The sequence below is a fragment of the Kogia breviceps genome, chromosome 1 (genome assembly GCF_026419965.1).
Source record: "Kogia breviceps isolate mKogBre1 chromosome 1, mKogBre1 haplotype 1, whole genome shotgun sequence".
NCBI classification, from domain to species: Eukaryota; Metazoa; Chordata; class Mammalia; order Artiodactyla; family Physeteridae; genus Kogia; species Kogia breviceps.
The window spans coordinates 36,322,883-36,345,002 of NC_081310.1; the positions used below are offsets into that span (position 1 = coordinate 36,322,883).

Genomic DNA, 22,120 nt, shown 5'->3' on the forward strand with positions numbered 1-22,120 from the left:
ACAAATTATGGATACCAAGGGGGGAATGTGGTGGTAGGAGTGGGTGGTAGTGTGATGAATTGGGAGATTGGGATTGACATATCTACACTAATATGTAAAAAATGGATAACTAATGAGAACCTGCTGTATAAAAAAATAAATTAAATAACATTTAAAAATTCAAAAAAAGAAAAAAAATAGTTCAGGCCATTCATGCTCATCAGTGAAGAGACAGCAGAGACAAGCTTTCCAGTTTCCTTTAGATGTAGTGAGTATATTAAGTGATGCTCCTTCAAGCATCCCAGCAGCTCTACTTGGACAAATCACTTAATATCTTTCTACTCAATTTCTTTGTCTGTCAATTGTAGTGGTGCTTAGCTCACAAGGTTGTTATAAAGATTAAATGAGATCATTCATTTAGTTATTCAGCAAGCATTTATTTCTCGAGTGTCCTCTCTGTGTCAGGTACTGTTCTGGGTTCTGGAGATAGAAGACTGAATGAGACAGTCAGGGCCCTTTTCACAGGAAGTTTACATTCTAGGGGAAGAAGGAGACAAGCAAAGTAACAAATACATAAGAAAACAGTATGATAAGTATTATAATGAATAGAAAACACAATAATGTGATATGATTGAATATCACCTCTGAGGAGGTGACATAAATGATGAAACCTGAATGACCAAGGGAGCCAGCCCCTTGAAGATCTTGGTGAGGATTAATTTAGGCACAAAAATGGCAAACCAGGCACGTACATATTTTTGCTTAAGCTATCTTCCTCTTGTCATCCTCCTTCTTCCTCTTCCTCTTCCTCTTCCCCTTCTCCTTCTCCCCTCCTCTCCCTCTTTCTCCTTCCCTTCCTTCTCCTCCTCCTTTTTCTTCTCCCTTCTTCTTCTTTTTCTTCTTCTCCTCAGCCTAAATAACAGCTAGGTTTTTAACATTTAACATTCCTTCAAATCACTTCATATAAATTAGCTTTCATCACATCAAGCTTTAATAAATCACTATGGCTAGTCACGTGCCTACTGTGTGCCTTTTTCTAAGCACTTAAAATAGATTTTTATCCTTCCTCTGAGTTTTGCAGACTTTCCACCAGGATATTATTTTCTCCTGCAACTGGTAAAATTCTATTTCTAGTCACAGAGCTCAAGTGTGTAATAGGTATGCCACATCCACATCATAGCTATGTGAAAACTAAGGCTCAGAGAAGTTAAGTGATTTGTCCAAGGTTCACTTCATTACCAAAACCAAGCATAGCTGTTGACAACCTTCTCAAGCACAACTCTATAGTTACCAGAGGTTATTTTTCTTCTTTTTTCTATGAGGAGGAAACATACACATGCTTTTATGATGTATAACAGACTGAAAAAGGGCATTTAAAAGCTGCTTTTTTTCTTAAATTTTCACTTTGGAAGTGATATGTAGGGATGTGAGAAAAGGCAAAACTTAACTAGGCTGTGGGTGTGCCTTATAGCAAGAAGTAATGCCCAGAAACCAGGTGCGAGGTGTATAACTCAGAGCAAGCCAGACAGTTTGCCAATCTTGCCTGAAGTTTGGCTGGACTTCATCTTATCCATGACCATGTCTAAGATATTGTCCTAAATGAAGATTTTGCTGCTGTCTCTCTTCTAGGCACATGGCTTAGCACATGGCCTCTAAAATCAGGTAAACCTAAATTTACGTTCTGGTTCTAATAATTACAGGTTGTGACCTTGGGTGAGTCCTTTGAGATGCTTGAGGAGGATAAAAGAATACAGGCAGACACCATTTTATTGTGCTTTGCTTTATTACACTTCTCAGATACTGAGGTTTTTACAACCTAAAGGTTTGCAACAACACTGAGCTAAGAACGTCTATCTGCACTATTTTCCAGTTGCATTTGCTCACTTTGTGTCTCTGTCACATTTTGGTAATTCCTGGAATATTTCAAAATTTTTCACTCTTATTATTGTGTTAGTTATAGTGATTAGTGATCTTTGATGTTACGACTGTAATTGTTTTGAGGCACCATATACCATGCCCATATAATCGATAGATATTGTTTGTGTTCTGACTGCTCCACAAACTGGCTGTTCCCCCATCTCTTTCCTTCTCCTTGGCCTCCCTATTCCCTGAGATACAACAATATTGAATTTAGAGCAGCTAATAACACTACATTGTGCCCTAAGCGTTCAAGTGAAAAGAAGAGTTGCATATCTCTCACTGTAGAGCTAGAAATGACTAAGCTTAGTGAGGAAGGCATAATAAAAGCCAAGATTGGCTAAAAGCACAACCTCTTGTGCAAGTTAGCCAAGTTGTGAATGCAAACAAAAAGTTCTTGAAGGAAATTAAAAGTGCTACTCCAGTGAATACACAAATGAAAAGAAAGTGAAACAGCCTTATTGTTGATATGGGGAAAGTTTTAGTGGTCTGGATAGAAGATCAAACCAGTCACAACATTCCCTTAAGCCAAGCCTAATCCAGAGCAAAGTCCCAACTCTTCAATTCGTGAAGAATGAGAGAAGTGAGGAAGCTGCAGAAGAAAAGTTTGAAGCTAGCAAATGTTGGTTCATGAGACTTAAGGAAAGAAGCCATTCCATAACATGAAGCAGCAAGTGCTGATGTAGAAACTGCAGCAATTTATCCAGAAGATCTAGCTAATAACGAATGAAGGTGGCTACCTTAAACGATGTTTAATGGCTACACTAAAGTTTCAATTTGGATGAAATAGTCTTAAATTGGAAGAAGATGTCATTTAGGACTTTCATAGTTAGAAGTCAATGCCTGGCTTCAAAGCTTCAAAGAACAGTCTGGCTCTATTATTAGGAGCTAATGCAGCAGGTAACTTTAAGTTGAAGCCAATGCTCACTTAACCATTCTGAAAATCCTAGGGGTGGTAAAAATTATGCTAAATCTTCTCTGGCTATGCTCTATAAAGGGAACAACAGAACCTGGATGACAGCACATCCATTTACAACATGGTCTATGGAATATTTTAAGTCCACCACCCTGATCAGTCAGCAGCCATCGACACTGAGGCAAGACCCTCCAACCAGCAAACATATTACAACTTGCTGAAGGCTCAGATGATGGTTAGCATTTTTTAGCAATAAGATGCTTTTAAATTGTGCTATGTACATTGTATTTTAGATATAATGCTATTGCACACTTACTAATTAAAATAAATTATGGAGCATTCATACAACAGAATATTATGCAGCCATTAGGAAGAACAAGGCAAATCTAGCTAGTTAAATGTGCCCTAATATAGATGTAAGTTCTTTCTCCATGTGACCACATTTAATATTCATAACAACTCTATGACATACATACTGGTATAAGCTCCCTTACAAGTGTGAAAACTAAGGCTCAGAGAAGTTAAGTGGTTTGTCCAAGGTCGCACAGCTAGTAAGTGGCGAAGTAGTATTTGACTGAGGTAGTATGCCTCCAGAGGCAGTATTTTCCAACAGTGATTAACCTAAGGAGTGGAAGCAAAAAAATACATGTTTGCATTGAATACCCTACACAAATAATGTTGAATGCCTACCATTTGTACTGCACTATTATACATACCCTGCTTTTTCATATATACCATTTGTCTATAGTACTATGTTAACTCTCAAAAGAGCTTCATAATTTCAGATATCTTCAGGCTCTTCCAATGTAAAATCATGTAACCATGATTTGATTCACTTGGGGGTTAAACTCTTAATAACCTCTTATAAACACTGGGGAAAATTAGAAAGGAAAACAAAAGCCCAGCTTTCCTTGACAAATCAGAAAACAGCAAATTCCCCTGGACTCTCCCTCTATCAAAATGATACTACAATTCTAAAGATTTCTGCCAATGCAACTTTTATTATGGCACAATGTTCAAACTTACATTCTAATATTTCTTATAATGTGTTATAATGGTTTGTCTTCCATATACCCGCCTTCCTAGACTAATATTTATTCAAAAATTGTAATAGTGATTCTATTGATACTTTGTTTCTGTAAGACCTAGCCCAGACTTCCACAATTATTTGGTGCAAATGAATTTTGTATGTCACGTTAGTTTTTCATCTTTTTATTTTCCCCCTTTTTATGTATACCAAGCTCCTAAAAATAAGATATTCTGCTCTAGTCGCTCTGTAATAAACACCTATCAAAAAAGGGGGGGGCACTTGATTAATGCATTTGGAAAATAATGATTGGCATCAAATTTGGAAGAAGAAAAGCCAGGAAACATGGTTGAATCAAAACAATCCTCACTCTGGGCACATACACATGCAGATTTTTTCAAACTTTTCTATTCCATCATTTGTTATTAATTATTCCTCACAAAGGTTTCAGGAGAAGCCTATTACCCTACTCTTTAATATTTGGGGATTAGTAACTTTAGCTTCCATTTTATTGTCAAAGCTTAATCAACCTATTGTTGAATTTTCCCCAATGTTACAACCAGTCTGACAGATCAAGATGGCAGAGCAGAGGGAGGTGGAGCTCACCTTCTCCCACAAATACATCAAAAATACAGCTAAATGTGGAACAATTATCATAGAATACCCACTGAAAGCACAAGATCTCATACAATCAAACTTGCAAGAAAAATCCCCATGTGACTGGGTAGGGAAAAGGGAGAATAAAAGGAATCAGGATGGGATCTGCACCCCTGGGAGTGAGCTGTGAAAGAAGAAAGGTTTCCTCACCCAGGAAACCTCCTTGACAAGCTGGGAGGGGCACTGGGACAGATTGGGAGCTTCAGAGGCTTGAGAGGAGAGAGTGGGAGTGTGGTTCTTGCCTCATCACTGTAAAACCTAGCTCGAGACTTGCTACTGCTGCTGCACAGAGTCACTGGGTGCTGAAACTCAGGCTTTGGTGGACAGACCTGGGGAGAGGACTCAGTTTGGCCATGATGAGATAGCCAGCATGGCCTGAGCCACAACTGGGGGTGTGCACAAGATAGAGTGCACGTCCACCATAAGAGAATCATTGTCAACATGAGGAGGGGCATGGGTCCACCATAGCAGCCTTATTATCAGCATGCATACAGTGGGGCATGGCTCCGGCCACCATGGGTTTTGTGAACTTTGTGGGCGTGCAAATGCAGAGATGGTGCTGAAATCTGAGTCCATTACTGGTGCTCCCATTTCAGGAACAGGGGTGCAGATTCAGTGGGTTCTCATGCCAGTGGATTTGAGGGCCAGGACCATGCATGAACAACTGAAGGCCATCAGTGCTCCCACAACATAGGCAGGTCCAGGCTCCATCAGCAGCAAATTTTGGGGTACAGTGCACACTGAGGAAAGACATTTCAGTCTTCCATATGACAAAATGCCCCTCACACCAAAAATATCAGGCTCATGCAGGCTACCCAGGGATGCTCCCACGTAAAAACAGCACTTCAAGACCACAGTAGATAACTATTTCTCCTAAACTCATAGAGAAATATAAGTAAAATGAAGCAGCAGAGGAACCACTCCCAGCTAAAAGATCAAGAGAATTCCTATGAAAAAACAATGAAACAGACCTCTCCAGTCTACTAGATCTTGAGGTAATAAAAAAATTGAAGGAATTAAGAAAGCCTATCAATAGAAATGCAGATCACTGTAAAAAAGCACTAGAAATTATAAAGAAGAGTCCATTAAAATTAGAAAATTCATTTGCCAAGATGAAAGCTGAACTAAAAATCAGTAAGTATCAAACTGAATAATGCAGAAGAATGAGTAAGTGATCTGGAAGCTAGAATAACAGAAATCACCCAATCAGAACATCAGACAGAAAGACAAATGAAAAAAGTGAAAGCAACATAAAAGACCTATAGGATAATATAAAGCATACCAAACTACACATAATAGGAATCCCACAAGGAGAAGGAAAAGTAAAAGGGATCAAAACTATATTTGAATAAATTATGGCTTAAAACTTCCCAACCATAAAGAAAGAAGCAGATTTCCAGGTACAGGAAGCACAGAGAGTCCCAAACAAGATGAACCCAAACAGACCTACTCCAGGACATATCATAAATAAAATGAAAAAATCTAAAGAGAGGATTCTAAATGCAGCAAGAGAAAAACAAAGAGTCAGTTACAAGGTAATCCCCATAAGACTATAAGCTGATTTCCCTACAGAAACATTGTAGGCCAGAAGGGAGTGTCAGGATATATTCAAAGTCCTGAGAGGGAGAAAACTGCAACCTAGGATACTCTACCTAGCAAGATTATAACTTAGTATAGAAGGAGAGAGAGAATCTCTCAGAATAGCAAAAACTAAAAGAATACAGCAATACTAAACCTATCCTAAAAGAAATATTGAAAGGTCTTCTCTAAACAGAAAAAAAAGCAAGAATATATAGGAAAGGGAAAAGGATTGAAGATCACTTAAATAAGCCAATATATAGATTAAAAAACAATTTTAGAAAATCTGTGAAAGTGATTATAACTACAATGAACAGCAAAAGGGTAAACATGAAGATGTAAAACAGGACATCAAAATTACAGAACATGGGGTAAGGGAGTAAGAAAATGTAGATCTTTTAGAATGTGTTTGAGCATATATGACTACCAGTCAAAAGCAAGCAGATACAGTTATGAGTTAACATACTTGAAAACCAGGCTTACCACAAATCAAAAACATACACAAACACCAAAAAGAAAGGAACTCAAGCGTAATACAAAAGAAAACCATCCAACCACAAAAGGAAAAACAAAAAGAAGGAACAAAGAAGAAATACAAAATCAACTGGAAGACAAGCTTAAAATGGCAATAAATACATATTTATTAATAATTACTTTAAATGTCAGTGGACTAAATGCTCTGATCAAAAGACATATAGAGACAGACTGGATAATAAAACAATAACCTACAATGTGCTTCCTACAAGAGACCCACTTGGGTGAAAGACACATATAGATTGAAAATGAAGGGATGGAAAAACATACTTCATGCAAATGGAAATGACAAGAAAGTGACATAGCAATAGTCATATCAGACAAAATAGATTTTTAAAACAAAGGCCATAAGCCATCATTAAAAGTCTACAAACAACAAATGCTGGAAAGAGTGTGGAGAAAAGGGAACCTGCCTACACTGTTGGTGGAATGTAAATTCGTGCAACCACTATGGAGATCAGTATGGAGTTTCCAAAGAAAACTAAAAATAGAGTTGCCGTACAATCCAGGAATCCCACTCCTGGGCACATATCTGGACAAAACTCTAATTTGAAAAGCTACATGCACCCCTATGTTCACAGCAGCACTATTTACAATAGCCAAGACATGGAAGAAACCTAAATTTCCATCAACAGGTGAATGGATAAAGATGTGGTATATATATATATATATATATATATATATATATATATATATATATACTTTCTTTCTTCTTCACTTTCTTCTTCTTTTTGTTTTGCCTTTTGTGGTTGGATGGTTTTCTTTTGTATTATGCTTGAGTTCCTTTCTCTTTATATATATACACACACACACACACACACACACACACACACACACACACACATATATAATGAAATATTGCTTAGCCATAAAAAACAATGAAATAATGCCATTTGCAGCAACATGGGTGGACCTAGAGATTATCATAGTAAGTGAAGTAAGTCAGAAAAAGACAAATATGGTATGATATCACTTACATGTGGAATCTAAAATATGACAAAAATGAACTTATCTATGAAACAGAAACAGACTCACAGAGATAGAGAAGAGACTTGTGGTTGCCAAGGGGAAGTGGGGTGGGGGAGGGTTGGATTAGGAGTTTGGGACTAACAGATGCAAAATATTATATATAGGATGGATAAATGACAAGGTCCTATGTATAGCACAGGGAATTATATTCAATATTCTGTAATAAACCATAATGGAAAAGAATATATATATATTATATATATATAATATATATATACACATCACTTTGCTGTACACCAGAAACTAACACAACATTGTAAATCAACCATTCTTCAATTTTTTAATACAGTCATAGAGAAAACACAGAAGCATCAATGCAAGAAGATGATTTCACATTCGTTAACATATATGTACCTAGTATAGGAGCACCTGAATCAAATTACCCATGACATTTTTCACAGAACTAGAACAAATAATCCCCAAATTTATATGAAACCACAAAAGACCCAAAACTGCCAAAGCAAACCTGAGGAAAAAACAAATCTGGAGGCATAACGCTTCCAGACTTCAGGCAATACTATAAAATTATAGTAATCAAAACAATGTGGTATTGGCACAAAAACAGATACATAGATTAATGGAACAGAATAAAGAGCCCAGAAGTAAACCCATGCACCTACGGTCAATTAATCTTTGACAAAGGAGCCAAGATTATATAATGGAGAAAAGACAATCTCTTCAATAAGTGGTGCTGGGAAAGTTGGACAGCTGCATGTAAATCAATGAAGTTAGAACACACCTTCACACCATGCACAAAAATAAACTCAAAATGGTTTAAAGACTTAAACATAAGACGTGACACCATAAAACTTCTAGAAGAGAGCATAGGCAAAACATTCTTTGACATAATTGTAGCAATATTTTCTTAGGTCAGTCTCCCAAGGCAACAGAAGTAAAAGCAAAACTAAAAAAGTGGGACCTAATCAAGCTTATAAGTTTTTGCACAGCAAAGGAAGCTAAAAACAAAATGAAAAGACAGTGTACAGACTGGGAGAAAATATTTGTAAATGATGCGATTGACAAGGGCTTAGTGTGTAAAATATACAAACAGCTCATACAACTCAATATTAAGAAAGCAAACAACCCAGTCAAAAAACGGGCAGAAGACCTAAATAGAAATTTCTCCAGAGAAGACATACAGATGGCCAATAGGCACATGAAAAGATGCTCATCATCACCTAATATTAGAGAAATGTATATGAAAACTACAATGAGGTATCACCTCACACCAGTCAGAATGGCCATTATAAAAAAATCTATAGACAATAAATGCTAGAGAGGGTATGGAGAAAAGGGAACCCTCCTAAACTGTTGGTAGGAATGTAAATTGGTGCAGCCACTATGAAAAACAGTATGAAGTTTCCTTAAAAAACTAGAAACAGAATTACCATGATCCAGCACTCCCATTCCTGGGCATATATCCAGAAAAGACAAAAACTCTAATTTGAAAAGATACATGCACCACAGTGTTCATAGCAGCACTATTTACAGTAGCCAAGACATGGAAGCAACCTAAATGTCCATCGACAGAGGAGTGGATAGAGAAGATGTGGTACATACATACAATGGAATATTACTCAGCCATAAAAAAGAATGAAATAATGCCATTTGCGGCAACATGGATAGACCTAGAGAGTTGTACTAAGTGAAGTAAGTCAATCAGAGAAAGACAAATATCATATGATATTGCTTATATGTGGAACCTAAAAAGATGATACAAAATGAACTTATTTACAAAACATAATGGAGTCATAGACATAGAAAACAAACTTACGGTCACCATGGGGGGAGCGGGGGGAGGAGGGATAAATTGGGAGATTGGGATTGACATATACACACTACTATATATGAAACAGATAACTTATAAGGACCTACTGTATAGCAGAGGGAAATCTACTTAATACTCTGTAATGGCCTATATGGGAAAAGAATCTAAAAAAAGTGGATATGTGTATATGTATAGCTGATTCACTTTTTTAAAAAGGTGGAAAACCCTAAAATAAAGCCTTTTAAACAGGAAGACATCTTTTTTAACTCTTAAGTTCATAAAGATATCCTCCTCTAAAATTTTCTAAAAATTATAGTTTCTTTTTAATATTTAGGGGCATGTGTCTGCGTGTGTGTGTGTGTGTGTGAGTGTGTGTGTGTCTATATGCTAGCTCCTCCACATCTGCAACCGTCTTTCACATAGCCCCTTGGGCCCCAGTCTAGAAACAGGTCTAGTCCCTGAGCCAGAGGTTGCCTTGGTTTAGTTTCTGGCCAGAAGGCAGCGTCCCTCCCTTTCACTGATCTTACAACTTTCTATAACCCATGCCTCCAGATGAAAATAGAGCACAGCCTATTGCTTCTTGGTCTCCTTTCTCTGAACTGGGAGACCTGCTCTGGGTGCTGCCATGGAGTAGTGAGAGTGCTTTTGGTCCTGTCTGCCCTGCAGGAGCTGCTCCCCTGATGCCACTGTTCCAGACAAGTACACAGGCTCTGGCTGGAGCCCACTCATTGCTTTGTATGCCTCTCTCAGTTGGATCGGTGGAGATTATATATCTTGCTTTGAAGCCTGGCTATTTCTTTTTGCTTTCTCTTTTTATATTTTCTCTACTATTTCTCTGTGTTTGGAGTAGAAATGGCAGATTGAGGCATAAATTTATTGCAGTATTCTGACCTGAACTCTAACTCTTTAATTCTCTTTATGACAGATTTAAAGAAAGAGTAACAGTTAGCTAGATAGAGAAGGGTGTTGAGAGGAAATAGCAGGTGATAGGAAGAGTATGTGTGAATGCACATAGACAATAAAGAGAAAGATGTTTTGGAAATTGGAAGCAGTTTGGTATGACAGTAACTAAGACAGCCTATGGGGAGACAGCAGCAGAAAAACCTAGAGGAGAGATGCAGCATAATGAGTCTTTGTGCCTTCTGCCAGCCCAATAATCACCACTTCCCTAAAAACCCACAGAAGACCTAAAGAACTGAAGAAAAGAGAAATATGATAAAGAAAATAGAATCACTCCATAGAGTGATTTGAAACATCACTGGTTTCAAAACATATTCACAACACCAATTCATTGAGGTGGAGAGTACTGGTGTTTTATGTCCATTCTAGGAACAAGAAAACTGAGGCTTAAGGAATTTAAATGATGGGCTAGACCTGAAACCCCAAACCTCTTTTGCTTCATCCCTTGTTCTTTCCTCCAACCACAATTCTGAGCATATACAGGTACAGTAAAAAGACTGCCAACCATGAAGTATCTCAGCCAAAACAATAGAATCCAAAACAGTTAGGGACTTCCCTGGTGGTGCAGTGGTTAAGAATCTGCCTGCCAATGCAGGGAACACAGGTTCAAGCCCTGGTCTGGAAAGATCCTACATGCCATGGAGCAATTAAGCCCGTCTGCCACAACTACTGAGCCTGTGCTCTAGAGCTCACAAGTCACAACTACTGGGCCTATGAGCCTCAACTACTGAAGCCTGCACACCTAGAGCACATGCTCCACAACAAGAGAGCCATGGCATCGCAATAAGAGTAGCCCCTGCTCGCCGCAACTAGGGAAAGCCCATGCACAGCAACAAAGATCCAATGCAGCCATAAATAAATAAAACAATTAGAACAGAGATAAATTTCTTTGGCTCTCCTTGATTCCACTTTTAGATTTTTCCCCTACGTGTCTCTCTGAACCTAATTCATAAATAGACCCTGAACTTAAATTTATAAAGAGTCCATTACACTTGTTTACTCTGTGATAAAATAAATTTCAATATTCTAGCTACTCCCCAAACTTGCATTTTTAGGAGAACAAAATAAGTAACTCCCAATTTTACACGTTCTGAGTAATAGTGGCCTACAGAGTGTATACATGTGAGCCAAAGCTCCTAATCACATGACTTTGACATTTTTATGCTCCTACTTATAAGGACCAACCTGCCTTCACAATAGTGAAGTTTCTAATTTAATTAACCAAATTCTAAGTGTCTCAAATAAGAAGCCAGTATCTCTGTTAACAAAACTACTTATCAAAGTTTTATATGTAGTTCTATAAAATTATCACTCATTTATTCAACAAATATTCCAATTTAATAAGTAATATATAGTAATAGGTAATATATATAATGACTATTATAATATAAAAATATTATTTAATGCTGATGCATACTAGGAAAAGTAATCCTTGATCAAGTCACACCTTTTCTCCTGAAATCAATCACACTAACTTTCTAAAAAAAAAAAAAAAAAACAGAATAATGAAGAACACTAATTTCAAGTGACAAAGAGTAAATTTGACCAAGTTTTGCTGAATTTGTACTATATTGTTCTTTCTATTATATCAACACAAGTTCTACCTGAGTAATGACATAGTTGTTTCCTTCCTCAAAAGAGAGCTCTAATAACCTATTTCCCTATACTCTTCCTATAGCTACACCATCCCTAAAAACTGCTTTCTGTAATTCTTACATCCCTAGACAGGAAGAGGGGAGGGTGCTTCGAAACCTCATTTAGTAAGATGTTCTCATCTTAAGTCATGGAAGAGCAATTTGAAACACTCCACCAAAACTATGCCTTCTCTCTATTTTCTAATCCACAGTGTAAAGAGAAATATGGCTCCAGTTCAACTGTTAGTCATGGCCAGTCCTTTATTATGCCTCCAAATTCTTAAAGGATAATAAGTACTATGTCTTTCTCCTCTCTTCTGTAAGGATAGAAAAATCTAGTTCCTATAGGCCAACTTTTAGTCACTGCTTTTATTTTCTTCTGGTATTAATGAATAACAATTGAATCAAGAACCAAATTAAAGTTTAGCAAATGAGTGCTCGTCATGTAAATCATTATTTCCTACAAGTTCTTAAGAGCATATTGTAGACTCTAAAAATGGTTCACCTAAATAGCTTTGAGTAGGGAAAGTAAAGTGGAAAATGGTGACCAGTGTTCTTTATCCCTCCAGGTTTTCAGGGTGTGGGATATACAGACTCTTTCACTATTACAAGTCTTCCGTGATACCCAGGGAGGACCAAGAGACACGCAGATTTACTCTATGGTATTTGATTCCAATCATGGCATGCTTGTTACAGGTAAGTGCACCCAGTTAATGGCAAACAAAACTCATATGTTGATTTTTTACCTTTTTTTTAAACTAGCACTTTATCACTGACTAGAAGAGAAACAAAACTATATGGGAAATTTATAAACTGTGATTCCTCACAATAGGTAACTAAATTCAATCCTGTTCCTCCCTATCTTTCTATAGCTTGATGGATGAGGTCTTGAACCTAGGATTCAAGGTGGTGGGGTTAAGCAGAGAAGTGGGATGTAAGCTGCTGCTACAGATAGAGCAAATCCAGCTCTGTCTTGACTGTCAGGAGGAGGAATATGATCCATCTTAGAGTGGCTGCACCAGCATGCTGAATCAGTGCCCCTTTTCTTCAAGGAGTCAATTTGGCCCCATGCACTCCGGTACTGAGACAGTTACTCGGTGAGGAGTGTGTTGACCCTCCCACTTCTAGACAAAGAACAGTGGAGAGAGAGGATAGAGTCCTGAATGACAGAGCCCCCAGCACTGATGCTAACAGATTTATTGTCCCCTTTTCCTGCTGCCCCTTAGAAAGGTGCTGACTAAAGAGACAAAAGACCCTATTAGGCATTTGGGTTGAACGCTATTCACATGACTGCCCTCAGAAGAAGCTTTAGAAGAAATGCACGGTATTAACAATACTTATTCTTTCTGGAACATCAACCCAGAATGCATTTCCTAAGCATTTTTCCACTGACTGCCTGCTCTGAGTTCCTGTGGGATTAATTAGGGCTGATAAATGATTGGTGATATCTCTGCTGGTAGAGAATATAATTATTTTTTAACTTTTGGGTTTTTTTCTGGATTAGAAGTGAAATAGCACTTTGTGCTTGATAGATAATTTTCCACCTTGTAAAACAAAATTTAATTCTAGTTGTAAGCACCCTTCCTCTATACTACCTCCTCTAAAAATAACATAAAAATGACTACAAGCAAATTTTCTCTTAGTGCCCCAAACTGCATGTTTGATTGCTGGGCTCAGCATCTTTATCCCATTTATCATCAGAGTAACTAAAGACTCAAGTATCAAGGCAAAAACAAAACACAAAAAACAATCAGAAAATCAAAGTTGCATCCCAATATTATGTAATTCTGATAGTATTCTGCTTACAAAAATATAGAGCTTTGTGTGTTGCTTAATCACTAAGATTGCATACATTGACTGCAACCATCAACTTGATATCAGAATTGCATGAAGCTTATCTCTCAGATTTTAATTTGTGCTTTCATTCAAATGAAGCAGTCATAGTAATCTTCTAAACCCCAATGACAGCAACTTCACATTGTAGAATATGTTGTTGTAACTGTCACCGTTGTTGTTGTTATTGTTACTCTATTAAGACAACTACCATTTGATTAGTTCTTCCACAAAATGCTTTCATGGACTTTATTTCACTTGATCTGCACAACCACCACTTGAGGTAGGAATTAATATTTTATCTTATTTTATAAATGACAAAACTGAATATTAAATATTTCAACTGACTAGTAGAAGGACACTAGTTGAAACATAGAGCTGGGATTCAGTCCCAAAGCTTCTGACTCCTGGATCCACTTTCTTTCTCTGTACCGCATTGTTTCCATAGTAGTTGTGTATCTAGCCAAACGTGTAGAGCAGGGGTCCCCTACCCCTGGGCCATGGACTGGTACTAGTACCGGTCCATGGTCTGTTAGGAACCAGGCCACACGGCAGGAGGTGAGTGGTGGGAGAGTGAGCAAAACTTCATCTGTATTTACAGCTGCTCCCCATAGCTCACATTACCTCCTGAGCTCCACCTCCTGTCAGATCAGCCGCGACATTAAATTCTCATAGGAGTGCGAACCCTACTGTCAACTGTGCATGCGAGGGATCTAGGTTGTTCACTTCTTATGAGAATCTAATGCCTGATGATCTGAGGTGCAGCTGAGGCGGTGATGCTAGTGCTGGGGAGCGGCTGCAAATACAGATGATCATTAGCAGAGAGGTTTGACTGCACAGAGACCATAATAAATCAGTTGCTTGCAGACTCATATCAAAACCCTATCAGTGAGTGGCAAGTGAAAACAAGCTCAGGGCTCCCACTGATTCAGTCTTATGGTGAGTGTTATAACTATTTCCTTATGTATTACAATGTAATAATAATAGAAATAAAGGGTACAATAAATGTAATGCACTTGAATCATCTCAAAATCATCCTCCCCTCCCCAGTCCATGGAAAAATTGTCTTCCACAAAAATTGTCTTCCACAAAACTGGTCCCTGGTGCCAAAAGGGTTGGGGACTGCTGATGCAGAGGATTACCACCTGTTCATAAGCATAATATCTAGCTTTGTTGTCAGTCTGGATAAAGTCAGTTACAGTCAATGTAATGTCAAAGAACCTATGAAGGAGCTCCATGTGTTGTTTGATTACCTGGTTACCACATCCCTCTCATATTTCCATCCAGAGGTATTTGAATTGAGAACTACTACCAGGAGAGCCACCTCCATTCCTCTTTACACATGAGTAGACTTTATCTCAAAATTTAAACACTTTAAGAAAGTGTTTATTAACTCCTGCTGAAAATTTTGCTGCCGTTGAGATTTCTTTGGAGAGACTAGAGAAAACCAATATGAAGGGTCAGCCTTTGGTAGCTTAATCTCCACTTCACTAAGTAGACTATAAAAACTAGGAAAATGGTGGTCACTGAGAAAAGATATCAAGAAAGCCCAAATGCCCCACACTTGAATATTAATGAAGCCCCAAATGAACACTTTTCTCTGGCTGAATGATGTTTGTTTTATTTATCAAAAATGTTTTTGAATAAATGAATGTATTTTCACCTCATTAGGTTTCCTAGGCATTAATAATCTCACTGATATTAATAATCTCACTGATCAGCTATTTGCAAATGCAACTGGTTGAATAAAATCCTTTGTGGTTCAAATCTTCTAATATTGGGTATTTATGAGATTCTTATTTCTGTTCCAGGATCTAGTGTTATGGACATGTATCCTTTGACTAGGATGATACAAGATGCAAAACAGGTTCCTCACACCCATGAACGAGAAATCAATGTCATGCTTTACAACAAATATTTTCACCAAGTACTTACCATCTGCTCTGAGTCCGTAATTAAGGTGAGTACATATTGACTCTTTAGGAAGACAAAGCCAAAGAAGATAGAATTGTCTCTTCTTATAGGTAAGTCTCTAAGTGACTAAATAAATGTAATGGCACACATGATGGAACCCTACATTAGAGCTATTTTTAAGCTTTCATGAACACATGAAAAACAAGCATTTTAATCCAGCTCACACTGCTTGCTATTAAGCTACATACTCAATTAAAAAATGAAGCTAGTCCTTACAATCAAAATAGGAATTTTGGGCTTCCCTGGTGGCGCAGTGGTTGGGAGTCCGCCTGCCGATGTAGGGGACACGGGTTCGTGCCCCGGTCCGGGAAGATCCCACATGCCACAGAGCGGCTGGGCCCGTGAGCCATGGCCGCTGAGCCTGCGTGTCTGGAGCCTGCGCTCCGCAACAGGAGAGGCCACAACAGTGCGAGGCCTGCGTAACGCAAAAAAAAAAAAAAAAAAAAAAAAAGAAAGAAAAGGAATTTTAAGGGAAATATATCAAGGAGAAAAAACGTGTGTGTGTGTGTGTAAACTTTTAAATCTGAGCTACGGGAAAGAAAATGTTAAGAAGGAAGGGGAAAAAATGTATAGATGTTTTGTATAAGCCCTATAGGTGCAGGACATGGAACTTATGGTGCCTGATCTTGTTTAATCCTTATACTAGTTCTCTGTGGACAGATAAAGAGTTCCATTATAAAGATGTGGAAATTAGGACTCAGAGATCAATGCAACTTGCCCAAATTCATATAACTAGTAAGCACTGTGGCTGGGATATGAACCCAGGTTTGCCTGAGGTCAATACCCAAGTCCTTTCCTCCGCAATCCTCAGGCCATGTCATTAATGTGTTCCTTAGAGGCCAGAGTACTTGATCATCCTAACTGTATCTGTAATTATGACCACTGAAGTCATCTACCAGTGATGGCTGGAGGTGTTTGCTTCCAGTGCTTATCCTTTTATTTCATGCATGCTCTTCGAAAGGAGACACAGGGAACAGGAGAAAGCATTCCTCTGGAGACTCCTCAAATCCCCTCTCAATTTTGACCTTCTGTGCTTCTCCGCTAGAGACTTTCTCAGGCCAAAATCTCCTATGTTCATTTAATTATCAGTTATTTCTGATAATGCCTACAGAATAAGTAGAGGGAAACTAAAACTAAAACCTGTCTGTTTTCATAAAATACTGACCTCTTAAGGAGAAAATGTCTTCCCTGCAAGGGGAGAAGAGGAAAGGAAGGCATCTAGGTGGGTTTTCATACCTGATTGGTTGGTGAGGGATCATACTTTAGGCCGGGAAATGGGTGGCCTCTGAGACCCCTTCATGCAGTGGCCCTCATTCTTCATTCTCCCTTCAGGACCTCATCTATACCCAGGGGTACACAAAGGTTAAGAGCATGGGCTTAAGGTCCAGACTGGCTTCTTTCAGATATTGGCTCTGCCACAGCTCAGTCGGTGGCCCTTTGTTATCTGGTCTCCTCCAGACTATTTATTACATCAGCTACTCCTTTTCCCACTCGCCCTCTTTCACTCCAGGTGCAACAACTGACTTTCAGTTCCCTGGAGCAACAGTGCACCTTCCCATCTCTGGCCCTGTGTTTACACTGCCCCTGTCCCCAAATATCTTGAGTTCAAACTGTGTTGCCAGTTCAATTTTATTGTTTACTGACAGTCTAACATACACCTGGCAATGGCAGATGCATGAAAAGGGAAAGATTCAGACTGAAAGACTGCAAGTCTAACGCTTCTACTGCCTTTCCAGAGACAGTGATGAGCCTTGATGTGTTTCTAGTTTTTCTGATTATACCCAGCCTAATTACACATACAGCCTTCTCTGAAGCCTCGGCCTCCCTCGCCTTCCCTTCCCCTTTTCTCTCTGTTAAGAGCTGGGCACATGTCCCTAATCAGAACACTCTTTGGAAAGGTCAGTGAGCCCTTTCCTCATGATTCTCTCAGATTTCATGCTGTTAACCACAGATTCTGTCCTGTGACCCCTAGCTAATTTGGATGAGTGTCAATAAAGAGTAAAATAGTTAGCTAGGGCTTCCCTGGTGGCGCAGTGGTTGAGAATCCGCCTGCCAATGCAGGGGACACAGGTTCGTGCCCTGGTCTGGGAGGATCCCACATGCAGCGGAGAGGCTGGGCCCATGAGCCATGGCCGCTGAGCTTGTGCGTCCGGAGCCTGTGCTCCGCAACGGGAGAGGCCACAACAGTGAGGCCCGCATACCACAAAAAAGAAAAAAAAAAAAAAAAATAGTTAGCTAGCAGGAAGTAGCAGTATAGCATGGGGAGATCAGCTCGTTGCTTTGCGATGACTTAGAGACATGGGATAAGGAGGGTGGGAGGGAGGCTCAAGAGGGAGGGGATATGGGGATACATATATGCATATGGCTGATTTCACTTTGTTGTACAACAGAAACTAACACAGTATTGTGAAGCAATTATACTTCTATAAAGATCTATTTTAAAAAAGAATAAATTCAATTTGATTTCTTTGTCCGCTGAACTCGTAACTGTTACATTTCTATCTTGCTGCTAAGCTTGCTTTGTGCTTACAGTAGCAATTGATTACTTCCTGGACAGACACGGGCTGCCTGGAAGAGTTGCTGCTTGTTTCAGCCCACCTACATATGTTACAGACACACTCCAGGGTAGCACAGTAACTATTAGACAGCACTACATCTTTTAGACCTTTCTTTGATCAAACCAACATTCATGGCAAAATGTTGGGAGAGGTGTTAGATGTGCATTGTACCAATTTTGAGGCTATTTTGAATATTGTAAAACTGATGAAAACTGAAGGGCTTATGGATTATTTGATTGTTTTGTTCTTTCCTGTAGGTATGGGAACTCGAAACTGGCCTCCAAATGTACCAGATTTTAGACCCTCATGGCTTCAATGTTGAACTGACTTCTGCAGCTATTGATGAAAGTGGATTTCTTTTTGCTACAGGAGCATATAATGGTCAGACTAATATCCAGAGTATGGCCTCCCTGCTTTAGTGTCCTGAGAATTTGTTCTAGGATCTCATTACAAGTTGTTTGGGTTAGAGGGGAAGCATGAATCAGGCTGGAATATGTAAATGTGCCAGTGAGAGTGCTGTGCCTGACTGAACAGTGATAGGCTCTTCTCTAACTGGCATTAATGTCCTGATACTGTCGTTCAAAATAATCAATACCTTACGTTACACTTATATAGTTGCTTTTCAGTTTGCAAAGTCTTGCATATATACCATCTCATTCTGTTCTGACTGAGACTTATCTGTGTTGCACTGACTCATGCTGTCCTTCTAATTTTGGGTACCATCAGCTAAAAGACAGACATTCTATTTAGTGCTTCTGATAATATTTTTACTGACAACATGGGACCAGACAAAATATCCATCCAACTTTGCTATATCACATCTAGAATTCTATACTGGACTTGTTTATAAGTCTAAGCTGCTTAAGGGCATGTGTCACGTCACACTTGAGAGGATGTCATGCTCCAGTTGTGCTGTGTCATTTGCTGGTCATGCTGTGGGGAACTGCAGAGAACTTGCTAGAACCAGAGAACGATAGCCTGCCTCTCCTTTCACCTTACCTTGTTCTGAACTCCCACAAAAGAACTGCTTTATTTAGACAATATGACCATCTGTATCACTACTCAGAATATATTTCTTCCAGGTATATATTTATTAAATAAATTCTTGCTTGTAAGCCAATGGATGGACTGACTGAAAATCTTGATGTGAAGGTCTGAGTTTTTAAAGTGTAAGCAGATAACAGTACACATGAAATAAAATCATGAATGCTGAGTTGATGGGGTGTGAATAAATGCAACTGCTCTTTATGTAGGAGAGTTCTTAAGAAAGCAGTCTTAACCGCTCTATAAGCACATCCTGCATATATATGAAAAATAGAAATTCTGAGCAATGCACATGACCATTGCCCAGCATAAGTGTTAAGAAATTCGTATAAATGACTGAGATACTATTATTTTCGTGCAAGCAAGTCATATTTCACTTTGTTAGTGCTAGTGAGAGTTTGTCCTCCTCAGAAGTACGTGTTAATTGTCAAAGACTCTGGGTCTAGGACACCCTGAGGAAAAGGATTCTCTAGCTCCCAAAGCAACTCTACCCACAAGCCAGCAGTCCCCTCTCATTCTCACCCACCCATCACCTGGGAAGAGCTGAGCAGTATCCTCCCTGCTTTCTGCCCCACTAAATCTTATTGCCAAAGTCCTAAGTCAGCAGGAAATCTGGGCCATGAGACTGTGGTCCACATACCCAGGAATAAGTGAGAGCATGATCACTTCTTTTACTTGTTTATATGATTTCCTACAAGACCATAAATTCCTTGAAGGCAGGAACTATGCTCACTTTTCATCCCCTGCTCCTACTGCCGGGCTGTGTATATAGGGAGAATTTAATTAATGTTTAAAGAAGTTTTTAGTGAAAAAAAAATGATGGGGTTGTGAGTATTGCTGATGGAGGGAACCTAGCATAAAGGAAGGAAAACAGCACAGTGAAAACATTCTGGATGTCCAGCAGGATTAGTACTGGAAGATAAGAAGCAGGAGGAGGGGGTTGAGGTTAGGATTAAGGAAGGGGAGGAAAAGTACTGTGAAGGGCAGTACACTAGATTTTAACCCTGAGGTCACTATAAAAACCCATGTTAGAAGATAATTATTAGTGTACACTGAGTAATGACGTAGAAATAGGCATTCAACAAGTTTGCTATCATCTCACCTGGCCTCTTCATCAGGTTCTCCTAAATGAATGAAGTTAACTATAAAGAAAGTATGATTTCAAATGTAGAAAGAAACATGACACCCTTTCTGCATTTCCTTCTTATGTAACAAAAAAACAACTCAAAGCTTGATTGTTTCCTACCTGCTGGCATTCTTTTAAACCTTTTGTTACCAGTAGGAGCTAGTCCTAAAACATGTTAGCACCTTAGGAAATGACACTATTGGAGTGATTTTTTTACTCTTAATAATCATTGTGACATGATATCAGATAGATAGATAGATAGATACATAGATTGATGATAGATACCGAAGAGTACTTAGCAAACTGGAAGGCATTGGGAGAATAAAGGCAGAAAAGACCCACTTAAGACAGAAAGCTCAGACAGGAGAGTCTGAGAATTTCAAAGAAAACAGTCACAAATTTCAAGACATTTGCTGGTCCTGTTTATTTTTTATCAGCCTGTGACAAATTAAGGCATACAGAAATATATTTGGTACACAGCAATGCTAGAGAGACTCATATATCAGTCTCAGTAGGAAATAAACCTAGGATAAACTGTGGCAGAAAGCTTTCAATTAGATCAATTTTCTCTGAGATAAAAGTCATTCTTTCTATACATTATTTTTGCCTATATAGTCTTTTCTCTGTGTGTTCAGGGACAGTTAAAATCTGGGACTTTGGCAGTGGGCAAGAGATGAAAGTGTTACCAGAAGGGAAAGACTGGAAGGAGGAAGAGCATTGGCTGCAACGCCTGATCTTCCTACAAGCTCAGGAAAAACACCAGTACTTGATCCTCGCTTTGGAGCGCAATGGGAAGATCAAAATGATCCAGGTTTGCAATCCCATTTTTATATACTCTATACTCTCTTCTTGGGAAAAACAACTGAGTGTGGATAATCCCCATTTGAATCCTCTCCTGCCAGCCAGCTGAGGATAGTATTTCTCCACCAACCTTCCTAGGATGTTCCTAATTAATATTGCCCAGGTCCAAGCAAAGAACAGCTGCTCAGCCATAGCATCCTGCCCATCCAGTGTTTGCTGAAGGGATTAGCTGGGATCCTCTGGAGTGGATATCAAAAAGATTAAATGTGTATACAGCTGCCACCTCTGACATGGTTTATACCCTCATTTGGGGATAATTCACTGGCAGAGCTGCTTCCCAGCAGACTCTGTGAAAGGGAGCAATGATTCCTCTCTGAACCTTATAACCCATAATGCATTCAGGGATGTTGAAGTCACTTTTTCAGTTTGTCACCAAAATTACTTTGTTTACTTTATAGTTAATAATGCAATATGCTCAGGGCTGTTTTACAGGGATTGAGGTAGACTAATTTATTTTTTCCAGTGCGTCTATTACCACCTAAGAACACTAATGCCTTCTTCATTCTTAAATGAAAACTAGATCATTTATGGACTCCCGTGGCAGTCCAGTGGTTAAGACTCCACACTCCCAATGCAGGGGGCACGGGTTTGATCCCTGGTCGGGGAACTAAGATCCTGCAAGCTGCGCGGCATGGCCAAAAAATCAATAAAATTTTTATAGAACATAAAATAAAGAAAGAAAATTAGATGATTTATCCTCGCTATTAAGTGGATATTTCCCTGAC

The 22,120-nt window shown here is 38.9% G+C and overlaps 2 protein-coding genes across 9 annotated transcripts in view; one reads left to right on the forward strand and one right to left on the reverse strand.

Annotated features, from left to right (window-relative positions):
* Window positions 1–22,120, reverse strand: part of CHML (CHM like Rab escort protein) — a 261,691-nt gene that overhangs the window by 95,119 nt on the left and 144,452 nt on the right. The gene's annotated exons all lie outside the window — the stretch shown is intronic.
* WDR64 (WD repeat domain 64) overlaps window positions 1–22,120 on the forward strand; it is a 140,410-nt gene that overhangs the window by 42,441 nt on the left and 75,849 nt on the right. The window contains exons 5-8 of the mRNA XM_059078960.2: window positions 12,569–12,695; window positions 15,644–15,792; window positions 18,622–18,745; window positions 21,170–21,345. Coding sequence (XP_058934943.2) covers window positions 12,569–12,695; window positions 15,644–15,792; window positions 18,622–18,745; window positions 21,170–21,345 — 576 coding nt within the window. The remainder of the gene's footprint in view (window positions 1–12,568; window positions 12,696–15,643; window positions 15,793–18,621; window positions 18,746–21,169; window positions 21,346–22,120) is intronic.